The sequence below is a fragment of the Palaemon carinicauda genome, chromosome 4 (assembly GCF_036898095.1).
Source record: "Palaemon carinicauda isolate YSFRI2023 chromosome 4, ASM3689809v2, whole genome shotgun sequence".
Taxonomy (NCBI): Eukaryota; Metazoa; Arthropoda; class Malacostraca; order Decapoda; family Palaemonidae; genus Palaemon; species Palaemon carinicauda.
This window is the reverse complement of record NC_090728.1, coordinates 70,631,628-70,656,627: the sequence shown is the minus strand read 5'-3', so window position 1 is coordinate 70,656,627 and position 25,000 is coordinate 70,631,628. Positions and strand designations below refer to the sequence as shown.

The 25,000-nt window shown below is 37.6% G+C and overlaps 2 protein-coding genes across 4 annotated transcripts in view; one reads left to right on the top strand and one right to left on the bottom strand.

Annotated features, from left to right (window-relative positions):
- LOC137640007 (uncharacterized) overlaps positions 1 to 25,000 on the bottom strand; it is an 88,317-nt gene that overhangs the window by 1,989 nt on the left and 61,328 nt on the right. The window lies entirely within an intron of this gene.
- The window catches only part of Men-b (Malic enzyme b), a 129,860-nt gene continuing 128,213 nt past the window's right edge, over positions 23,354 to 25,000 (top strand). For 2 of the 3 annotated variants that reach the window (XM_068372350.1, XM_068372352.1), the window contains exon 1: positions 23,354 to 23,415. In XM_068372350.1, coding sequence (XP_068228451.1) covers positions 23,369 to 23,415 — 47 coding nt within the window. In that variant the 5' untranslated portion in view covers positions 23,354 to 23,368. Of the gene's footprint in view, positions 23,416 to 23,778; positions 23,939 to 25,000 lie in introns of those variants that run through there. The other variant, XM_068372351.1, reaches the window with a different exon arrangement.

Sequence of the window (25,000 nt, the reverse complement as noted above, 5' to 3'; positions counted from 1 at the left end):
AGTTCAGAAGCTGTAATCTTGATCAGAACAGATAATGCCTTATCCATTTCAAAATGTATACTGTATCTTATTTAAGAGCACTTAGGTTCTGACTTCTTTTAAGGATTTTGGTGGCATTATTGATAGTTACCTCTCATTCGAAGTGATTAGAGATTGAGACTGTGGTGAAACAGAAATTATATACATACATATATATATATATATATATATATATATATATATATATATACAGTATATATATATATATATATATATATATATATATATATATATATATATATATATATATATATGTATGTGTGTATATATTATTATTATCATTATTATTATTATAATTATACTATGGTCCCGTGTCTGGGAACCAAAATTTATGATATTATGTATATTGCGGCTTGCAAGCTATACAACCTCTCGAGTTCTAATCTCACCTGTATGTTTTCACATTAAATATGTTACACATGAAAATATTAACACCCGAGCTCTAAGACAGTTATATAACTCCCAGACAGCAATATATAAAACACTGAATAGACAAAGGTCTCTTAAGTACACTCAAAACAAAACCGGGTAATTATTATAACAATCTATTTAAAACCACCTCTTACTTCGATTCTTTAACAGGATATGAGCTAGTATGAAATAAACACTGATGATTGAAATAGTACACTCTTTACAAAGATAAGTATATTCTTTGTAAATTACAACACTTTGAAAGAATTTACATAAAACAAATAAATCACTCGAAATATTGAGTCTGAACAAAACTTAGATTAAGACAAAAATGTTATGATCTGAAAATTATATAATCACTTGACTTGAAATATTATATCTAAATAAACCTTAAACTAAGACAAAAGAAATAATACTTATTAAAATTATACAATCCCTTGTTTCACTTGAAATTAAATTTTACACACTATTTAATTAGTCTTTTAACACTCAACGAATATAGTTAACCAGATAACGATACAAATACCTTTCACGTTACTAAAGAGCCAGTTACAAAACTCTATGAGAATTTTTATAAATACTCATTATGTTTACAAAAACCCGTCAAATCAAAACTTTGAGATTTCACTGAACATTTTTAAAATAATGCACTGAGAGGCGTGTGAGAGAGAGGGGGAGATGGCTATGACTTGAGGCTGGAATTCTCTATCTGATCTATGCATCCCTGGGGTTGCTATATGTATGAAACTTAGCTACTTCCAGAAGGTTCTAATAGATCTGGAAGCATGGGGGGTTGGTCTAACATCGACGCCAGAGTTATAAACTAGATAAAAATGTCAAGAGACGAACCGATGTTTCAGGCAACTCTCACTCTCATCTGCTGCAGCCTTCCACCATTCTCATAAATAAAAAAAAGATAACATCTAACACTAGGATTTTCGAGGTCCTTCCAAAGCACATAGCAGACTAAGAATTTCGTATTTTCTCTCAAACATGACGCAATACCTCATAAAGATAAAAAAAGAACATTAACATAAGCCCTTGTTCCTATCTCGTATGGTCACATAACACTCTCAAACAGATTACGTATTAATCCTCTACACGTCTTTCACAATACTTGAAGGAGGATGATTCGACGATTGTTGCTGTGGTACTATCACATTCTACTTAAGAACAGTACCAGTGCTACTTCTGCTGTAACTGTTGAACTTGTTCACGTAGTTATTACTGAACTGGTTTCCATGGTTTGGCGAATACTTGACACTTGGTCGGAGCGACGGTTGAAACTTCATGCTCAAGGAGGGTTTAGGACTGATGATATTAAAATTTTCACTCAGCGAAGCAGATTTATCAAGTTTCTTCATCTCTCTCGCTCTCAAGTGCGTTTGACTATGTTCAGGAATTCCTTGTCAATACTTTTCTAGTAATATTAATTCTTCTAATTCAGCCATCTCCTTCATGTTAGCAGCTTTATCCAGCTTTTAAAATATCGCCGTACCTGATAAGCGTAACCTAGGAAAGTCATTTCCTCGTCCTTCCATAAACTTCGGAACCTTTAATTATAATATTCAGGGGTCAACTGATATACTTGCAGTATGGTCCTCTTCACTTCTTGATACTCCTTCCTCTGGTCCTGAGATAAGGATAAGTAAGCACTGCATCCTTTACCAAAGAGCACACTCTACAATAACACAGACCATTTATCTTCTGGCCATTTCATCGTTGATGCGACCGTTTCAAAATGATCGAAGAACTCGTCTGGAGCCTCTTCTGTGAACCTTGGAATTAACCTCTGGGCATCCGACACATTAAACACGGGTTTATGCATAGCAGGGGTCACCTCTGTCTGCGTTGCCGACTTTGCACGGACATTCAACAGCTACAACTCCCTCGTATGTCATACAAACTTTCCTGCTTCTTCCCTCTTCTTTTCTTCTCGTTCCCTCTCTTTTTCTTCTTGTTCCCTCTCTTTTTCTACTCGTTCTCTCATTTTCTTTCATTCTCCTTGCATATCGGGCTTCTTTTGCCTGTCTTTCTTCCCGTCTTGCTTCCATTTCTTTCACATGTCATGTTTCTTATGCCATCATCTTCAACTTGATCAAATTCTCAACCTCTACATCCATTTCTGCTTTCATGCCTTTAGTTTGTAGGTTAACTGGTTATTGCTTTGCTACAAATTCTTTCTCAGCTTCTTCCAACAGTTCACGAGCTGCTACAATATTTTCTTCCGACAACTTCCCCGAGTTTATCAACGCTTCTAAGGCTAGACACTTGATTTGGGCTTTAAACATTCCACTCATTGCATGGCCACCACATGCTATTAAAATAGAGAGCCACTGAGCTTCAGTTGCATTAGCTTCTGACAATTCCTGAACAATTCCTGAACATTTGGGTTATTCAAAAACTCTTGGATATTAAATTCCAAGATAATTTTAAACCTCTCCAAAAAAATATATACTAACAATACACAAAATCCTATCACACTGTGCTGTTCAAACTTTTAATCAAACTACGGCCCCGTTATCACCAATATTTAAAACAGACTCGCTCAATCCCAAGGGTCTGGGCACAAAACATATATTATATGTTCCAGTGTCCGGGAACCAAAATATATAGTATTATATATATTACGACTGGCAGACTATAAAACCTCTCGAGTTCCAAACCTCACCTGTTTGTTTTTACATCAAATTTGTTATATTTGAAAATATTAACACCCGAGCTCTAAGACAGTTATATAACTCCCAGACAGCAATATATAAAACACTGAATAGACAAAGGTCTTTTAAGTGCACTAAAAGAAAAAAAACGGGGTAATTATTATTACGATCTATTTGAACCCACCTCTAACAGATATTTGATACATAAACTATAAAAGGACTTATGTAACCCTGTTCAACATAAAAACGTTTGCTGCGAGTTTGAACTTTTGAAGTTCTACTGATTCAACTACCCATTTAGGAAGATCATTCCACCACTTGGTCATAGCTGGAATAAAACTTCTTGAGTATTGTGCAGTATTGATCCTCATGATGGAGAAGGCCTGACTATTAGAATTAACTGCATACCTAATATTACGAACAGGGTGGAACTGTCTGGGAAGATCTGAATGTAAAGGATGGTCAGAATTATAAAAGAAAAATCTTCTGCAACATGCATAATGAACTAACTGAACGACGGTGCCAGTGATTAATATCTAGATTAGGTATAAAAAATCTATTAGACCGTAAGATCCTGTCCAACAAACTAAAATGAGAATCAGCAGCTGGAGACGAGACAGGAGAACAATACTCGAAACAAGGTAAAATGAAAGAATTAGTAAACTTCTTCAGAATAGATTGATCACAGAAAATCTTGAAAGACTTTCTCAATAAGGCAATTTTTTGAGCAATTGAAGAAGACACAGACCTAATGTGTTTCTCAAAAATAAATTTGCTGTCGAGAATCACACCTAAAACTTTAAAAGAGTCATACAAATTTAAAGAAACATTATCAATGCTGAGATGTGGATGTTAAGGAGCCACTATCCTTGACCTACTTACAATCATACTTTGAGTTTTCACAATCATACTTTGAGTTTTGTTAGGATTCAACTTCATACACCATAATTTGCACCATGCACTAATTTTAGCTAGATCTCACTTTATATCGCTATTGTAATTATTAAAACTGAATATAGACACATGCACGTAAAACAACGTTTCCTTGTTAATTCACCGCTGTTAACTTTGACATTTTCATAAAGGGGGGATTTCAACGATTTAGATTGAGATAGCTCGTAGTACAATAATATTACATGATTACGGTGCGTTAATTTTCCTGTAATGAACGGTACAGAAAAATAATACGGTACGGTATGAAATTACGGTACGGATTTTTAACCAGGTACGAATTGCGGAAAACATTCCGTACTGTCCCATACTACCGTCACCTATGTTGTTTATCCTCCTCAAGGATTTTGTACTGCATAGAACAGTTGAAGATGGTGGAGAGGGATTGTAATGGATTGATAATGGAAAATGAGCTGACTTAGAGTATGCTGATGATGCTGTCCTTGTTAGAAGAACACCACAGGATTTACAATGCTTGCTTACCAGAATGCACGAAATATCACAGGAGGTTAGGCTCAAGATAAATAGAAGAAAGACAGAGATGATGAGAACGGAATATGCAATAGAAGATGATATATCATTGGAAGGAGAAAAAATTAATGAGGTAGAATCATTTATATATTTAGGAACAATAATCTCTAATACATAGTCTTTAGAATTAGAGTTTAATGAATGATTGAAAAAAAGAAAATCAGAACATAGCTAGGTTAAGTAAAATTTGGAAATCAGAATGCCTGAAATTACATATAAAACTCAGCTATATATCTGTTTAGTGAGATCTGTGTTACTCTATAGACATGAGTCATAGTATGACAATGAAACAATCTACAATAGATTTTGTTGATTTGAGAACAAAGCTCTCAGAAGAATATTGGGAGTTAGATGCCAGGACAGGATTATAAATAAAACTAAAAGAGGGATTACTCGAGTGCCATGTGTGGATGAGATCATGGTGAGAGGTAGATGGAGAAGGTTTGGGGATGCTCTTCCTGCCTCCCAAGAGAGATTAGTTCACCAAGCATTTAACTGGGCTTCACCAGGTACGAGAAGAGTTGGATGGCGGACCCAGACCCACAAGGCTGAGGACCATGATGTGTGAAGCGGGAGATGATGAGTGGAGAAGTATTGAGGCGTCTGGGGAAAGCTAATCGAGGCCCTTTGCGTCAATAGGCGTAGAAGGAGATGATGATGATGATGATGAGGATGAGGATGATATATATATATATATATATATATATATATATATATATATATATATATATATATATATATATATATGTATATATATATATGTATATATATATATATATATATATATATATATATATATATATATATATATATATATATATATAAATGTTACGGTCATTTTGAAAAATTGGTCATTTCACAAATTGCCTGGCCATTATGCAAAAAGACCAGGTTCGTGGTCACTTTGCAAAATGACCTAAATATCTCGACATTTTGCAAAAGGGCCAAGATATTGGTCCATTTACAAAATCATCAGTATCATCGCTGGTAAGGTTACAAAATGTCCAATCAGCAAGTAGCTAACCTAACCTAACTTAACCTAACATACTTGCTGACTAGACATTTTGTAACCTTAACAACGGTGATACTGATGAGATTGTAAATGGACCAAAATCTTGGCCCTAAGATTACAAAATGTCCAATCAGCAAGTAGCTAACCTATCCTAACCTAACCTAACCCAACCTACTGATTGGACATTTTGCAACCTTACCAATGATGATTCTGATGAATTTGTAAATGAACCAAAATCTTGGCCCTTTTGCAAAACGTCGAGATATTAGGGTCATTTTGCAAAGTGACCACGAACCTGGTCTTTTTGCATAATGGCCGGGCAATTTAGAAGATGATCAATTTTCCAAAATAACCCTAATATATATATATATATATATACATATATATATATATATATATATATATATATATATATATATATATATATATATATATATATATCACAAGCACACGTGATTTGAATCAATGTAAATATCACCCACGAATGGCATTTAATACCGAATTCTATCTTGGGAATATACATCCACTTGGAATTCATTTTATGGTAACAGCTTCTGGCCGGGTGGAGATTCGAACCCCCACCTGTTCGGCCGGAAACCATGCCTGCAGGGACCATACCGACTGAGCTATCAAGAGAGATAAAAGTTTATGACAAGTCCTCATACATATTCCTGTCGAGTTCAGGAATCTGTTTATACACTTGAAATAAACCTATCTCCACCATGATAGCTGAATCGTAAGTTTGCAACACGTGGTTATTATAAATGAATATATATCACAAGCACACGTGATTTGAATCAATGTAAATATCACCCACGAATGGCATTTAATACCGAATTCTATCTTGTCATAAAGTTTTATCTCTCTTGATAGCTCAGTCGGTATGGTCCCTGCAGACATGGTTTCCAGCCGAACAGGTGGGGGTTCGAATCTCCACCCGGCCAGAAGCTGTTACCATAAAATGAATTCCAAGTGGATGTATATTCCCAAGATAGAATTCGGTATTAAATGCCATTCGTGGGTGATATTTACATTTATATATATATATATATATATATATATATATATATATATATATATATATATATATATACATATATATACCACGCTAGGCGGTATATCTTAGTAATCCATATTTGCCAACGATTATACTCGTATAAGCGGATCAGCAACTTGGTGGAGTAATGAGAGCTTTGGGTGTGGGGGAAATGCCCTCCTAAATCTCGATGAAGCGGGGTGACGGATGGGGATTAAGGCGATGGACAAACTGTCTCTTGGGCTTTTACTCCTGATGCCTGGACCAGCAGGGGTCACTTGCCTTAGTTAGGTAGGCACTGCACATCGCAAGGAACTGGCTATCCTTTGATGTATATAGCTAATGAATCCTTTATGGATTTAGTTAGTAATGGAAAGAGAAAATGGACAAATGCCCCTCACTCCCATGCGTAGTGGGGTGCTAAGAATCTCTAGCTTTTTAAATATATATTAAAGAAAAATTGAAAATAGGTAACTGAAATTTTAGAACCATGAATCAGATTGGGAAGTTACAGGGCATGGAGTACTAGTAAATTTACGAAACATAGTTTGGATATCTTGGCCCTAAGTGGAACACGTTGTAAGGGGATTGGTAAGGAAACTTTAGACCAAGCCAATAGCAGAAAAGGCATTAACCAAGTGGACAGCTGTAAGTAGTAGATTGTTACTAGCAAAGTTCAAATGAAAGCAGTGCAACATGAGTATTATAATTTGCTATGCCCCAACAAATGATTCCCCTGAAGAAAGGAAAGATGAATATTATGGAGAACTGCAGTGTAATAGATGAGATCCCAGAGATATATATAAAAATTATGATTGGTAACTAAAGTGCTAAAGTTGGAAGGGATAATCAAGGGATAGAGAATGTGATGGGTGTCGAGGGTCTTGGCGAAGTTACAAATAAAAATGGAGCACATTTCATAAGTTTCTGTTCAGCAAACAATCTTGTCATTGGAGGTACTCTTTTTCAACACAAGAACATCCACAAGTATACATGGACTTCACCGTCTGGCAATTACAAAAATCAAATAGATCACATTGCCATTAATAAAGAGAGAAGGAGGACTCTTGAGAGGTGTAAGAAGCTATAGAGGTGCAAATTTTGGTAGTGATCACCAGCTCCTCATTACCACACTAAAATTAAAACTGAAAGTAACCAACAGAAAGGTAGATAGAATATATAGGTTTGATACAACTAAACTTTTAGAAGAAGAGCATAGAGAAACCTTTGCAATTGAATGTAGGGATTGAGTTGCAGTCTTAGAGACTTTAAGAGATGAAGAGTAGACAATTAATGAAGAATGATGTGATACTAAGAACATATATCAGTACGCTGGTAGTGAAGTCTTGGGACACGCAGTTACAAGGAGAAAGCCATGATAATCAAATGATAATTGGGATATTATAAATATGAGACAAAAATAGAAATTGACTGCTGAAAATTTTTGAGGAAGTAATGAAAATTACAAGGTAGAGCATGCTAAGTATTCCAGTAGTGATAGTGAGGTCAAAAGAAAAGCTAGGAATGACCGGAGAAAATATTTAGATAGTAAAGCAGAAGAGGCTGACAAAGCTGTGAATTTAGGAAGTGGCTATGGTGTAAGAATTGTCCATAGAATTGTTAACGAAATCTCCATGGGGACAAAGAAGAAGAAGAAGCATGTACCCATCAAAAAGAGAGATGGATCTGTTATAACAACAGAAAATGAAGAAAGACAATGTCGGATGGAACACTTTAGTGAGGTTTTGAATAGGAGATATGAAGGAAATAATTTTATTGATATACCTGAAGCTGACAAAGACCTTGATGCGCCTATGGATAAATTCAGTGTGCTTGAAGTTGAAGCTATCCTCAAAACACTAAAGAGGTGGAAAACCCCTGGATACGATGGAATAACACCTGAGAAGATACTGGCTGAAAATGAAGTGACTCCCAGAGTACTTACAAGATTATTATGTAAAATGTGGTGTGAAGAGGAAAAACCGGATGAATGGGAGTTAGGAGTGTTGGTGAAAATGGCAAAAAAAAAAAAAAAAAAAAAAAAAAAAATAAGACGTGACTGATTGTAATAATTATAGAGGCATAACAATTACGTCAGTTTTTATGAAAATATATAGTATGCTTATTCTAAAGAGACTGGAGAGAAAGATTGATAAAAAGCTGAGAGATGAACAAGGATTTAGAAAAGGTAGAAGTTGCGCTGACCAAATTTTCATTTTGAGATATTTTGAACAGCAATGCGTAGAATATAGAAATCTACTTTTGATAGCATTTGTGGCCTATAAAAAAGCCTTCGATCGTGTTCACCGGCCAATTTTATGGAGAGTCCTACGTTATAATGGAATTCCTCTTAAATATGTAAATTTTATTAAGTCTGTTCATGAGCATAGCAAGTGCAAAGTTAATGTTAATGGAGTCTTATCAAGTGAGTTTCCAGTGAACAGCGGAGTACTCCAAGGGACTGTGTTGTAACCTATGTTGTTTATCCTCCTCATGGATTTTGTAATACGTAGAACAGTCGGAGATGATGGAAAAGGATTGGAGTGAATTGGTGATAGGAATTTAGCAGACATAGAGTATGCTGGTGATGCTGTTCTTGTTAGCAGAACACCACAGGATTTGCAATGCTTGCTTATCAGAATGTGTGAAATATCACACGAAGTTGGGCTCAAGATAAATAGAAGAAAGACAGAGATGATGAGAATGAAATATGCAATGGAAGATGGAATATCCTAGAAAGGAGAAAGGATTAATGAGGTAGAATTAGAGCTTAGTGAAAGATTGAAAAAAGCAAATCAAACAATGGCTAGGTTAAGTAAAATTTGGAAATAAAATCACCTGAAATTACATATAAATCAGACTATATATCAGTTTAGTGAGATCGGTACTACTCTATGGACATGAGTCATGGTATGACAATAAAACAATCTCCAATAGATTTAATAGATTTGAGAACAAAGCCCTCGGAAGGATATTGGGAGTTAAATGGCAGGACAGGATTAGAAAGGAAACTCTAAGAGAGATTACTCGAGTGCTATATGTGGATGAGATCATGATGAGGGGTAGATAGAGATGGTTTGTGCATGCTCTTCGTACTCCCAAAGAAAAGGTTAGTTTACCAAACGTTCAGCTGGGCTATACAAGGCACTAGAAGAGTTGATAGACCCAGGCGTATATGGCTGAGGACTATGAAGCGCGAAGTAGGAGATGATGAATGGAGAAGTATTGAATTAAAAGCTCAAGGTAGAGACGACTGGCGAAATGTAACCGAGACTCTTTGAGTCAATAGGCGTAGGAGGAGATGATGATGATGAGAGAGAGAGAGAGAGAGAGAGAGAGAGAGAGAGAGAGAGAGAGAGAGAGATAATCTATATAAATAAAAACAAAGTTTTTTGTTGTCACGGTTTGTAGCTCACACCATTGACTTTATTTGCTTCAAGATTTGCGAAACAGGATATTGAGGACCCCGGTTATCATAAAAGCTTATAAGAATATCAACATTTGCATCGAAAAAATATTTGACAACCACGACATGACGTTCAAGTGCAGGAATAGGAATTTGAAAATATGTAAGTGATTGAGGCCTTTACGTATATCGGAAATATCATACATTCAAAAGATCATTGCTCATCTTTTCAGGTATTCGATTGTATGTATTGCATTTTGCACTATAAACCGTGTAATGACGTCCTACATTGTCAATTGAAATTTTGTAGAGAATTTTTTTCTTGATTTCATCACACAGCCGTTTGAAATATATTGCTTTGACAAACTTGCACATCGCTTTCAGTTCACGTTGTTCACAAATTTTAATATAACAATCGTTGCATATTTGACTAAAACGAAAAGAAAATCCAAGCAGAGACCACCTAGCTGAATTGTTGTTCAATCTGGACACTGCCTAAATGTAAGACAAAGGAATAAGACAAAACCGCCTCCGCCCTTCACTTTCTTTCATATAAAAGATTGTTGTACTGTAGCCGAGATCCATATTTTTAAGAAATTGCATCGTGATCGCAGCCTAATCGATTAACTGTTCATTTATAGTCGTCAAGTATCGAAATAATTCATATGTTCTAAATGAATGTTTATTTCTTCTCAAGGAAAATGATACTTAGCATAAGAATTCTCTATTACGTCATTTGTAGAACTGTTATAATAAATAATGTTATCGATATTGTAAAGAGAAATACGCCGCGAATATCTTGACTATTCTATGGTATTCCATAAGCTATGCATTTCTAAACAGATGACTTATCCTGGTTTCGCAAATAACTTAAATATCGTCAATTCTTAAGTATTTGAAATTTTGTCTCTGATTCAAACTTAGGTTTGTAGGTCTAGGAAATATATTTTGTCAACTACACATTGCCCTTTGCTGAATACCTTTTTAATTGTCTCAGATTTTTGTATGCGAGACAGTTAGGGTTATGCTTTCCATGTTCCCCTGGAGACGCAAGATTGCCCCCTTATATTGTAAATAGAACACCTTCATAAAACTCACTTTCTACAAGCCCATTAAGCCCAGTGTTGTAAACTCAATATGGCCCCTCAAGACGCGTAGGCCTAAGTCCTATGCAAGCCGATTTTCTTTTGTTCGTGGCGAAGACGAGTGGATTACCCCTGAAGAATCTTCAATGAAGATACGTATTGGTCACGTCCAAGCAGACAGTTGTTCAAGTTGCACCTGTGTTGAATCGTGGCGCACCTCAGCTCCACATTTCCCCCTGAACCGGAGCTCGAGTGCCTGTAAGAGGACGGAGGAGCTCCAATATATGGCTGTGACAATCAGAGTCATATCTGTATTGACTCTAGTGACGATGGCCATTGAGAAGAAGACGGAGGAATCATCATGATCCCAGATCCCCTGACCCAGGTCGACCAGTAAACAGGGAGCATAGGGGTGGGTCAGAAGGGAAAGTGTTGAACAAGATACGGCTATCACTCTGGACATGGGCTTACAGGAAATTATTTAAATTAATGATATTTTTTTTCACGGCCACTTCCCTTTTAGATTAGTTCACATATTTTTTTCTTAGCTATTTAGGGTCTGTGCGTGTGAAATTTATTGTTATTGATGAATTTGTTTTTTGTCTGACATTCGTTCACCCACACAAATAATTTGAATCTCTAAAGCTGAACCTAAACGTCCATATTGAATAGATTGATCATGATGTTCCTTCTCCTTGACTGCCGCCATTACCCTACGTGATAAGTTAAACTGCTCGGAATGGAAAAGAAGTGACCAAACCATTCGCAAGACAAAGTCGATATAATTACGATAGTGGATTACAGCATGGCAGTCTAACTGAAACAGATTATTCTATCAGAATATGATCCAGATAGATATACAGTACGCCTCTTGTTGTAGAATGAAAAGTTCTGAAGCATACTCGTGATACAACATTTAATGGGGTGACACGAAGGTTCAAAGAAACTAGACCAATCCAGTATCTAAACTGGAACAGTATTATCTTGGTAGTAATGCTGGACAATTCTGCAGATGTACCCAGTAAACAATCACAATTCATTGGTTAGGTTATGAAAGGGTCATGGACTTTCACACCGGCTCTCAAATATTTGTAGAGAGATTCGAGAAGGTTAAAATCGTTGTTATTTCATGATTTTGTATTAATGAACCTAAGATTATTCGAGTCGATGTGCCCCGAACCAATTGTAATGTTAAGAATGTTATCTAGAATTAAAATGCCACACTCATATTCGCACACCCACACACGAGAGAGAGAGAGAGAGAGAGAGAGAGAGAGAGAGAGAGAGAGAGAGAGAGAGAGACTTATCTGTAAAGAGCGTGTATTATAAATAAGTATGTAATTAGCTTACTGTATATCCTACATATAACGCAAATACAAATCTGTTACCCTTATCCAGAATTATGGTTTTAATAACAATAATAAAAGATGCTTGGATAATTCATTAGAAAATATAGTGTGCTGCAAATCTAATGAAGGCATTTTTTAAAGATTTATGAATACAAAACCTCAAAATCTTCGGACATTATAACGCTTCTGTAAGTTAGAAAGCGTGCACAAACAAAGAAACAGTAACTCTCTATACAAAGACTTTAGCAAGATAGAAAGAGTAACCTATTTGGGACAGTGATATGCATTGAAATATTATATCAAGTTTATTTTAAAATTATGTACGCAAGTTAGGCAGTTGAAACAATAAAAGCGTGTTAGTCCCCTCTCTATACAGAGAGAGAGAGAGAGAGAGAGAGAGAGAGAGAGAGAGAGAGAGAGAGAGAGAGAGAGAGAGAGGGGGGGGGGGCTTGTAGGAAGGGAGTTTAAGATTAGCGTATTTCTGCTTATCGGTGAGTTAGGTAACTAAACATTTACAGTCACTGTGATAACAAAACTAGAAGGGGATAAGAAGGTGGGACAGAGTGACCAACAGCGACCAGGTTTTAACAGAAAGACGGGATGAACATGACTGGTTTATTAACGTAACATAACAAGTTTATATACAAACGGTTTAGGACAACAATGACATACAAACTTTAACAATATGAAACATGCAGTGGCAAGCGTAAACAGATTTTTCTATTATCGGTGCAGGAGAGAGAGAGAGAGAGAGAGAGAGAGAGAGAGAGAGAGAGAGAGAGAGAGAGAGAGAGAGAGAGAGCAATCACATTGCAATGTATGAGCGTGTATGAAATATACGTGCATTACATGGCTTTCCCCCCTAAAACAGATATAGATGTGAAATAGGGCACCCTGCCCAAGAGAGGCGAACTGTAAGCGGGTCATCTTGCAGGAGATAAGCAGGTTTTGGGCAATTAATTGAGACCCAGTCTTCTTTGCTACAAATGTTAATTAAGAAAACCTTCGGCTTGCGACGGATAACAAAGAAAGGCCTTTGTAAGGGCGTGTCAGTGGTGGCTTGCAAGTGTTGGTGCACACGAAGACATGTGTTCTGGTGTTTAAATCTTGTGGTATGTGTTGTTTCACTGGCGACTCGAAATAAAATTCTCCACAACGTAACGTAGGCACTAAAGATTGTCAGAAGAGGTTGAAGATGGAAAAAATCAGCAGGGACAACCTACTGGTTGCATTCACCAATTCAGCTGATGAGACATCCAGGACGTCCTTAGAAGGGGTTCTCAATCCAAGGAGGACCCAGGGAAGCTGAGTAAACCAGTTGGAGTAATGCAATACGGTGCAATGAAGCGTTCAACCATTCCGTTGGCTGCAGGGTTGTAGGTGGTTTTTCTGATGTAGGGTGATGCCCAGGAGATCCGTTAATGATGTTCACAATTGAGAGGAGAGAGTGGTACCCCTGTGAGAAGTAATATACTCAAGCATACCAAATCTACCTATCCACCCTGAGAGTAATGCAGATGTAGACGAGTCGGATGTTGCAGTTTGCATGGGGATGGCTTAAGGCCAATGAGCAGAGCGGCCAATGACAGTAAACAGGTACTAGTGTCCTTGTTATGTGGGTTACTTCGTCGACGTGAATGTGGACAAAACGACGCAGAAGTTGAGGAAAGGTGCCCACTCCTGAATTCGTGTGCCAATGTAGTTATGAAGTTTGCCATGAAGTACCCAATCCTTAGCATCCATAGTAATATCATGCCAAATGAACTTCATCTTCAGTACCTGTGCAGTAGATTGGCGCGAGCAATGTGGGAGGCCATGGATTAAATAAAAGACCGGTCGGTGCATGGGGGCAGGTAGCTACTGACATCACAGAGAAGGGTGTCGTTGTAGTTGTCGAGGGTAACGTCTTCCCAATAGGGGGAGGTGCAAGATGTCCTGCAGGCTTGGTACTCAAGATCTTTTCGTTGGTCTTCTGCCAAAGCATTGTAATCCAATGCCAGGTAAATGGCGGCCAATGTGTTTCTTGACAGGGGCATATGATCTTTGAGAATGACAAAGGGTGCACCATTTGAAAAAGGGTGAAAGTGACAGACAGCCAAATGCACCGCCAGCAATTTGTGGTCGAAGGTAGTGTAAGAGGATTCAGCCTTAAACAGTTTTTTACTGAAGAAGACCAATGGGCAGCCGAGCCGTTGAGCACCTGCTCGTGTACTGCATCAATTGCAACATCACTGGCATCGGTGCAGAGAAGGAGAGGGGCATGTAGCCCGGCAAAAGTGAGAACAGCAGCAGTTGATGGGGCATTCTTTGCGTTGCAGAAAGCCGCATCCTGGAGACCTCACTTCAGGTCTTTTGGCTTGCTCTTGAGGGAGGTGTAGTGCGGAGCAAGAGTCTGGTACAGCACCAATCTGTTATCAATTGATTATCAGTTATCTGGCATCCTGACATTCAATCTGATATAAAATATCTGTGAAAGACCCAATCATATTCTCTATTTTGTATTAAAAGACTTTTAGAAATTTATCAGCTAGTTCTTGGTCGCTATACCCGTCCTGGAGCCTTTTTCATTTACGTTTCCTAATATACCATTTAGGAGATAATATAACTTATTCATGTCTGTTGCTGCTTCGTCGATTTTTTCCTTTATAGTGTTCAGTTTTTCTTCCTCCTTCATAGATAATTATATTGACACGTACAGTTTTTAATGGACTCTACTTTCTTTACGTCTTTTATCGCCCTTTTTCTATAAAGTCTTCCCATCGAACAAAAGAGATAAATCCTTATAAGCTATAGTCTTTTCCATCAATAGGCAAATGCTATCATTCATTTTCACTCACCCTATTAGAACATAATCAATACATTTAGAGACTCGCAAACGTCGATTGGCATGAGCACAGGGAATATTAATATCACGTATTTTCTTTAAAACTATTAATAAATAAACAAGAGAAAATTTATTTATTGATATTCATTTTAACTGCATATAACTGCAATGGCAATCTTAAAGTTATAAGCTTGTGCACTGAAGAAATGGTGCACTTCTCTTTCGCATTAACATCTGATACAGTTATTCATTCCATGACTTAAAACTAGGGCTAACGTATGTCCAGTCAAAGTTGTTGCACAATCAACGTTATTAATCAATTGATATAGTTCCAATAATCACTAAATCTTTCGGTATCGATTAGATGCGCCATCCATCCAGAGACTTAAATCTCCACAAATAAATAATTTAGTCTTTTCTGATGTCAATCATCTCAATGAGCAAACTGGATTAAAAAAGATATCTGTATTTGTTCTCGGAGGTTTGTAAACTATTACGATAGATATTGGTTTTATTTTTGTGTATAAATTTAATTTCCATATTAAACTTGTTACACTATAGAAAAGAATAACCTTTGAGAACAAAAAGCTCAACCCCACCCCCTAACTTGGCCTCTCTCGGAATATAAAAAATGCATATGTATTGGGGGTCATTTCGGCTATCTTAGCCTTGTTGAAATCTTTTAGCCATGTTTCAGATAATGCTAAGATGTCGAAACATTTCTCATTTATCAATTCTCTAATTCTAATTGTCTTATTATCAACAGGCTGAACATTTACATAGCCGCCAGTTATGACGGCTTCAGTGTCGATGATCCGTATTTTCTGCTGGTCTCGTTAATTCCAAATCTAAAGCTTTGGAATTTCTTGATTTCACTTTATGATCATTTGGATATCTCAACTTGATGAAAGTTATACATCTAACCAGTTGAGAGTTACATTCCTTGGTGTCATGATTTCCTGCACATTTCCCACGCACTTGATCTTCACGTTTTTTTAAAACGTCCATACCTTTGACAGTAGAAGCAGAAAATCTCATGGAACCATTGCTATCACGTATTCTTACACACCTTAAGTTCTTCTCAACTATATTTGATTTGGTAACACTGACCCCACTTTCCGGGAGTAGGATAGCCCCTGTTGCCTCACCTCGCTTTCTATTCACAAAATTGCATCAATGCGATAATCTTTGAATGATATAATTAATCACTTCATTCAGGTAATGTTCCATGACCCTATCAGATTTATGCATTTACTGTTATTTAAGAGTACTGGTCTTCCATTCCCTTTGCACTCCATCTCTCCTTCCTTTCTTTTCCTCTCTCCCCTTGCACCTTCCATCCCTCCTTCTCACTCTTTCTCTTCCTCTCTATCCCTCCCTCTTTCCCCTGCTTCTTCCTTCACTCATCCTCTCTCTCCTTCTTGCTCTCCATTCCTCTCTACCCCTTTCCCCTGCTTCTTCCTTCACTCATCCTCTCTCTCCTTCTTGCTCTCCATTCCTCTCTACCCCTTGCTCCTTCACTCCTCCCTCTCTCTTTCTCTCCCCTCCTTGCTCTCCATTACTCCCTCTCTCTCTGCTGGTCCTTCTTTCCCTCCTTCTCTCTTTCCCCCCGCTCCTTCCCTCTCCCTTTCTCTATCTTTCTTCAACAGTCCCTCATTTCCTAATATTTTCTCTGTACCTGCTGTTGTAATGCACATGTATTCCTTACATGCTTATACAAAAGCGATTGCTCTTTTTTCTCTCTCTCTCTCTCTCTCTCTCTCTCTCTCTCTCTCTCTCTCTCTCTCTCTCTCTCTCTCTTTTGCTCTCTCCCACACTGATAATAAAAAAATTCTGTTTAAGCTCGCCATTGCATGTTTCATATTGCTAAAATTCTTATTTCATTGTTATCCTTAACAATTTGTATATGAGCTTGTTATATCGCATTAATAAACCAGTCATGTGTTGCTTGTTTTTCTGTTATAACCTAGTCGTCTATTTGTTACATCGGTGACCGCGTAGTGACCAACTGCTCACCGCTGCGCCCTACATTATGACGATGCCATCCAGTGAACCTGACTCTTCTATCCCAACTGCATCAATGAACTGCCATCCTTCATCAATAGAGAAGGGTTTGCCTGGTTTCAACACTATGAAGTTCAGTTTTGCATCAAGGGCGTGACTGACTCAAGCAACAAGGCAGACTATGTCCTCGTGGCGATCCCCGAGGACGCTTTCCCAGAAATCTCTGATTGGCTTTGCAACCAGTAACACACCCCAATAGCATATGACACCCTCAAAAAAATACCTCCTGGAGAAGTACTGACCATTGCCAGCCTCCCGTTTAGCCAAGCTTTTTCAACTTTCTCAACAACTGTTGGGGGATCAAAAGGCTTTGCTCGCTCTCAGGAAAATGACCAATATCGCTTGCCTGCAACCTTCCGCAGACGTCTCTCCTTGGGAAGTGAACATACTTCGTGTCATTTGGGTACGATACATACCTGAACCTATACGTGCCACCATCCCCGATACTGATACCTTGCCTATGAAGGACCTGACGACCAAAGTTGATGCCATTATGGACAGCCACTTCACCTCCTTCAAGACCTCCATCAATGACTCCATTCCTGATGAAGAGGATATCCATTCAACACCAACCGAAGATGACATGAATGCGGTAGGACACAAATGCCCGCCCCGTGACATGCCAGAATGGCAACAAAACTACCCACTTCCACATATGCCGCCCCTCATTCATGCCCCAACCAATGAACTCTATAGCCACTTACTAATGCCCATCTGACGCAGTTATGCTACTAACACTCCAGATTTAGGGCTGCTGCGAAGAAATGTGTAGAGACACTGTAGACGGTTGTCAATGGGCAAAAAACTTGTAAGTTGGCCATTGCTTGTTGCAGTGACCTCCCCTTTAACTAATCTTTTCTTCTTACATGATGCAGGTACTGATGTGCAGTTTTTGGTAGACAGTGGTGTTGCCATTCCCTTCTACCAATGTTACTCCCCAGGACACGACATAGTAGTTCTAAGGTTGCAAACATCCACCTGGTAGCTGCCAACGGATGTGAGATCTTCACCCACGGGTACAAGGCACTCATACTATCGTTTGGGAGCGCTAAATACCTTTAAAATTTTCTCTTTAATGACGTAACATTGCCAATAATAGGTGCAGATTTTCTCGTCCATTACCACCTCCTGCTTGATATAGCACATCAATGTTTAGTCAACACAGACTCATACTCATCGACACCTCTTCAACCTGCCCCCTCCAACCTCGCATTCCACATCAGGGCACCCACGGATACCTACGCCCAGCTCCTCATTTCTTCGAACCAGAACTTTACCAAACGCCCACGATTCCCCACCAAGAACAGTATTTACCACCATATTAAGACAATGGAATGCTAACGTTTGTTAGATTCAGGGATCTGGCCCCGGATCGTTTGACAGCTGCTAAACAAACATTTAATGAATTGGAAGAAATGGGCCTTTGTTAAAAGACCTCAAGCCCATGGTTGTCAACCATTCATATCGTCCTGAAGAAGGAATTGCTCCCTGTGCCCTTTGTGGGGATTACAAGCACCTGAACATACAGACAGAACCGGACCACAATCCTCCCCAACATCGGTAATGTTACCTCCTACTTGCACAAATCAGAGGGAGTTTTCCACTCTCAACCTTCTAAAGGGGTACTATCAGGTGCCTCTGAGCCATAAGACATCCCCAAGACTGCCATCATTACCCCCATCGGCACATACACATACAATTACTCTTATTTCAGCCTTTTTAATGCTGGGGCAACTTTTTGACACCTCATGGATGGCATCTTAGTGGACCTCCCTTTCAACATTTGTTATGGGAATGACATACTTGTGTTCTCTTCTTCCAAAGAGAAACACTTCAATCACCTATGCATCATTCTCGACTGTCTACAACAGAACGACCTTGTAGTCCGGTACGACGCGTGCACGTTTGTGCTAATGAAGTATCGTTCTTATGGCCCCGCATCACTCCTGAAGGCATCCACTCCCTCCCTGAGAAGATATCAGCTGTTCAGAACTTACCCACGCCCTCAACCGTCAAAACACTGCAAGAATTCTTAGGCACGATAAACTATTATCACTGGTTCTTGCCAGCCATCACTGCCAATGCTAAAGTTGGAAAGAATAATCAAGGTATAGAAAATGTGATGAGTGTTGAGGGTCTTAGCAAAATTGCAAATGTAAATGGAGGACTTTTTATATAAGTTTTTGTTCAATAAACACTCTTGTCATTTGAGGTACTCTTTTCCAGCACAAGGACTTCCCCAAATATACATGGACTTCACCATGTGGTAATTACAAAAATCAAATATATCACCTAGCTATTAATAATAATAAAGAGAGAAGGAGGACTCTTAGAAATGTAACAAGCTATATAGGTGCACATATTGGTAGATATCACCAGTTCCTCATTGTCACACTGTAATTAAAACTGAAAGTACCCAACAAAATATAGATAGAATACCTAAGTTTGATACAACTAAGCTTCTAGAAGATGAGCATAGAAAAACATTTGCAATTGAATGTAAGAATCGATTTGCAGTCTTAAAGATTTTAAAAGACAAAGAGCATGCAATTAATGAAGAATGGCATGATATTTAGAACATATATCAGTCAGTTGGTAGTTAAGTTTTGGGACATACAGTTACAAGGAGAAAGCCATGAATATCAAATAATACTTGGAATGCTATAGAAAGAAAACAAAGACAGAAATTGGTTGTTGAATGTTTTCGAGGAAGTCATGAAAATCACAAGGTTGAGCATGCTAAGTATTCCAGTATTGATAGTGAGGTCAAAAGTAAAGCCAAGAATGACTGGAGAGAATATTTAGACAAGAAAGCAGATGAGTCTGACAAAGCTATGAATTCAGGGAGTGGCTATGGTGTAAAAATCACTCATAGAATTGTTAATGAAATATCTACGAGGGCAAAGAAGAAGAAGCATATACCCTTCAAAAAGAGAGATGGATCTGTTATAACAACAAAAGATGAAGAAAGGCAATGTTGGATGTAACACTTAGTGAGGACATGAATAGGAGATATGAAAGGAATAATTTGATTGATATGCCTGAAGCTGAGGAAGACCTTGGTGTGCCCATGAATGAATTTAGTGTGTTTGAAGAAAGCCCCTAGATACGATGAAATAACTGCTGAGATGGTATTGGCCAAAAATGAAGTGACCCTAGAATACTTACAAGGTTATTTTGTAGAATGTGGTGTGAAGAGGCAAGACCTGATAAATGGGAGGTAGGAGTGTTGGTAAATATGACAAAAAAAGAAGACCTGACCAATTGCAATAATTACAGATTCATCACACTTGCGTCAGTTGTCATGAAAACATACAGTATGCTTATTCTATAGAAATTACAGAGAAAGATTGATGAAAAGCTGAGAGATAAACAAGTGGGATTTAGAAAAGGTAGAAGTTGTAATGACCAAATTTTCATTTTAAGACATGTTGTACAGCAATGTGTTGAATAAAAGAATCCACTGTTGAATGCATCTGTGGACTATGAAAAAGCCTTTGATAGTATGTACCGGCCAATTTTGTGGAGAGTCCTGCTTTAATATGGAGTTCCTCTTGAATATGTAAATTTGATTAAGTCTGTTCATGAGCATAGTAAATGCAAAGTTAGTAGAGTCTAATAAACAGGGGAGTACTCTAAGGGAATGTGTTGTCACCTATGATGTTTATCCTCCTCAAGGATTTTGTAATGCACAGAACAGTTGGAGATGGTGGAGAAGGATTGGACTGGATTGGTAATAGGAAGTTAGCTGACCTACAATATGCTGATGACGCTGTCCTTATTAGCAGAACACCACAGGATCTACAATGCTTGCTAACCAGAATGCATGAAATATCACACGAGGTTGGGTTCAAGATAAATAGAAGAAAGACAGAGATGATGAGAATGGAATTTGTAATGAAAGAGGAAATATCCTTGGAAGAAGAAAGGATTAATGAGGTAGAATCATTTAAGTATTTAGGAACAATGATCTCCAATACAGGGTCTTTAGAATTAGAGTTTAATGAAAGATTGAAAAAGGCAAATCAGACAATGGCTAGGTTAAGTAAAATTTGGAAATCAAATCGCCTGAAATTACACATAAAAATCAAACTAAATATCAATTTAGTGAGATTGGTGTTACTGTACGGACATGAGTCGTGGTATGACAATGAAACCAAATCCAACAGATTTTGTAGATTTGATAACAAAGCCCTCAGAAGAATATTGTGAGTTGAATGGCAAGACAAGAATAGAAATGAAACTATAAGAGAGATTACTCGAGTGTCATATGTGGATGAGATCATGGTGAGGGGCAGATGGAGATGGTTTGGGCATGCTTTTTGCACGCCCCAAGAGAGATTACTTCACTAAACTTTTGAATGGGCTCCACAAGACACTAGAAGAGTTGGAAGACTCAGAATTACATAGCTGAGGACTGTGGAGCGTAAGGTTAGAGATGATGAATGGAGAAGTATTGATTTGAAAGCTGAAGATAGAGACGGCTGGCGAAATCTAACTGATGCCCTTTACGGCAATGGCGTAGGAGGAGATGATATATGCACACAGCGGTAAAACGTTTGCCCATCCTTCACATGGCAGCAGATCAGCCTTGCCATGGACCGTGAATTTAATCTGTTGATTTGGGAGGATCACTGCTGTGGGGGTGGATGATTTTACCCTTGAGAAATATTTCAAAGTACATAATATTCACTAAATATTAATCTACATACCATGGTAGGGAATCACATGGTAGAGAGCGATAAACGTAAACTGACATTATGAAAACAATTTTCACGAAAATGTAAAAAAGTTGCAGTATGCTCCTATGGGGATAAAGTTATAAAATGTTTATTACTTTAACAATGCAGTTTTGCTCTGGTGATTATTACCAATATAAGTCTTTCATTCTTTAATATTGTTTAATTCTGGACATTTATTTTTATTAGGTAAATCATTACTTTTTCTCGATTTCCAGTATTTTTTTTTCTTTACATAATATAGCGACAAAAGATTATTATTTATATATCATTGGAAAGAACTCATTAAAATTAAATTTGAGTGGTAGATGACCCTTTTACGTTAATTTTCAAAGGATATAAGGGCATTTTTAGTTCAGGTACCCAAAGTTTACCGGTAGAAATGATTGCGCGATTTGGTGAAATTAGGCCTAAATTTTCCCCTTGCTGCCAGGTTTCAAAATGTCCACCCTGATTTGTCCTTTAAAACAAGATGCCTACTTTAAAACCCAAGTGGGTGAAATAGAGTACCTCTCATGCACACTGGAACTCCACCCCCAGGTCATGCATTATGCAGTATAACACGGTACTCGTATCGGTAAGCCATATGCGTGATTGACTGAAAGAACTATTGTTATTCAAGATTCTTTACATAGTGTTCATTCATGGTACAGTAGGCAAGGAATGGATGTGTCACAGATATTTGCAATGGAAAACGCTTTAATAAAAAAATATTTATTTGCTGATAGCATGAATTCCATTTGGGTTTCGGGGTTAACAGAGGACAGTCTATCGTCCACTTACTATTTCTTGTAATGAATTCTGTGAAAGCCTTCCATGCAATATCATGCCTTATGACCAGCTCTGCAAAGAATGTATGCTTCTTCTGAATAATAATAATAATAATAATAATAATAATAATAATAATAATAATAATAATAATAATAATAATAATAATAATAATAATAATAATGGTTACTGTTATTGTCCTTGGCGGAATTTTTTTTTTACATTTTTTTTTTCATATGCATCATGATAAAATAATGTATATTAAACTATTTGTTACACTTAACAATGTTTGCCGATCGAATGATTGTAGCGTACTTTTAGGGTGAACATATCGGGCTGAAAGGAATTTATTGATTAAATTTAATAGGAGAACTTGACGCAAGGTTCCCGTTTTGCGCTACAGTTGGGTCCAGAAACTGAGTGAAGGTGGCAGTGCCCCATTTTGTAGGCCCAAAAAACAATCATAAATCAGTGAGCAAACAAAACAGAAGAAATGAGTCAACCCAGCAGTTCGACTGGCGGACCGATCCATAGAAAACGGTAAAAAAATCGACCGGCAACTCTTTCATACTCAAAATTTTAACGAAACTATTTTGCTTCGAACATCGTTTATCGTCCCAACGTTTCCCCGATTCCTTCACGTGGGCGAAAAGGTATTCGAAGTAACTTTATTTCTGGGTTTTAAATCAAAGCTACCGAAACGTACCATTCCGATTTTACACATAATTCGCAATATGTAAAATTCATTGCACAGTATAACTTCAGTCTTTTAACTGTTTACGAAATAAATTCATTCACATTTAAAAATCGCTTTGTGGGAAATTCCACGGGCGGAAACTGGAAACAACACGCATCTCTGCATGGAAGATTTTCCACGGAGGACGGTGAGGCGCCTGCGCAAAAGTTCACCAAGCAGACGACAGTCTTTCTCACTACTCGTCTGCCACTGCTCTGAGTTACACTGTGCCGTTTGGATCTAATATTTGGAATCTTATTTTTCTACTAGTGTTTTGCAGCTTATTTGAAGACGTGAAATGCTGACCATAGCACAGAGAGTAGCCATGTAAGTTACCCTTGAGGGATGTCGATATTTCAGTTTAAGTGGTTTATTATTTCTATGGGATTGTTTGCATTGCCGGGATCGAAGAGAGAGCTAAGATCACTCGTCGAGTGTAATAATAAAAGGCCGCTGACTCACTCGCGCAATAGAACATTTATTTTTTCGTTACATTTTCTTAAGTCTGAAAGCCTATGAGTGCTAAAGTTTACTTCACAGTGAATGCGATGATTCATAGTCAATTGTAGCTGTTTTTATTCTTAGGGAATAAAGCTGTGTATAAAATTTTGCAATTCAACTGGGATGTCTGTATTGTTTGCTTGTATATTTAGATCGACAGTTGAGAGGAAAATGACGTTAGCGGTTAACTTATCTCGCCCTTTGGCTTGATATCAGTAATTTCAAATATAACCGCGTTTGCTGATTAGAGTTCATCATTGGTATAAGATTTTTCTTAAACTGTCTTCATTGATCGTGTTTTAGAAAATCGTATGGTGGAGTTGCCGGCGAGTTCAAATGTATTAGAGTCGTATGCAGTGAAGAGACAACTTAATTTTTCAGAATACGTACACACTACTAACTTTAATCTGTTTTTGAAGTTTGTAGTGGCGTGAAATTTTTCTCCATAGTTGTTAATTTTCTTAGGAACTGAATAGCATCCGTGAGTGTTTTTGCTAGTTATATATTTTGTCATAGACTTTATGGCTGTTGCAATATCTTACTTTTTATTGCCATTTTATTTATTGGTTGATATCTTATAACAAATTAATCGGGTTAGCAAATCTTTTAATACATTTCCTAAATATATCGGGTGAGATGCATTATTGCGTCACTTCGCCATGAAGTTTTATCCGAGAGGGAGTAGGTGGACCAAGAATGATAGTGACACGCAGGGGCAGGGCTGCTTACCGGTTTCGTCAGTCACATGATTCGCCAAATGTTTTACCGGTTACGTAGATTTTTGTTATATATTCTTGTAATATATAAATTTCGTATGTCTGTATAATTATGTAATGCATAAGTTTGATATAGCTATATTGATCGGAATCCGTTTTATTACACTTATTG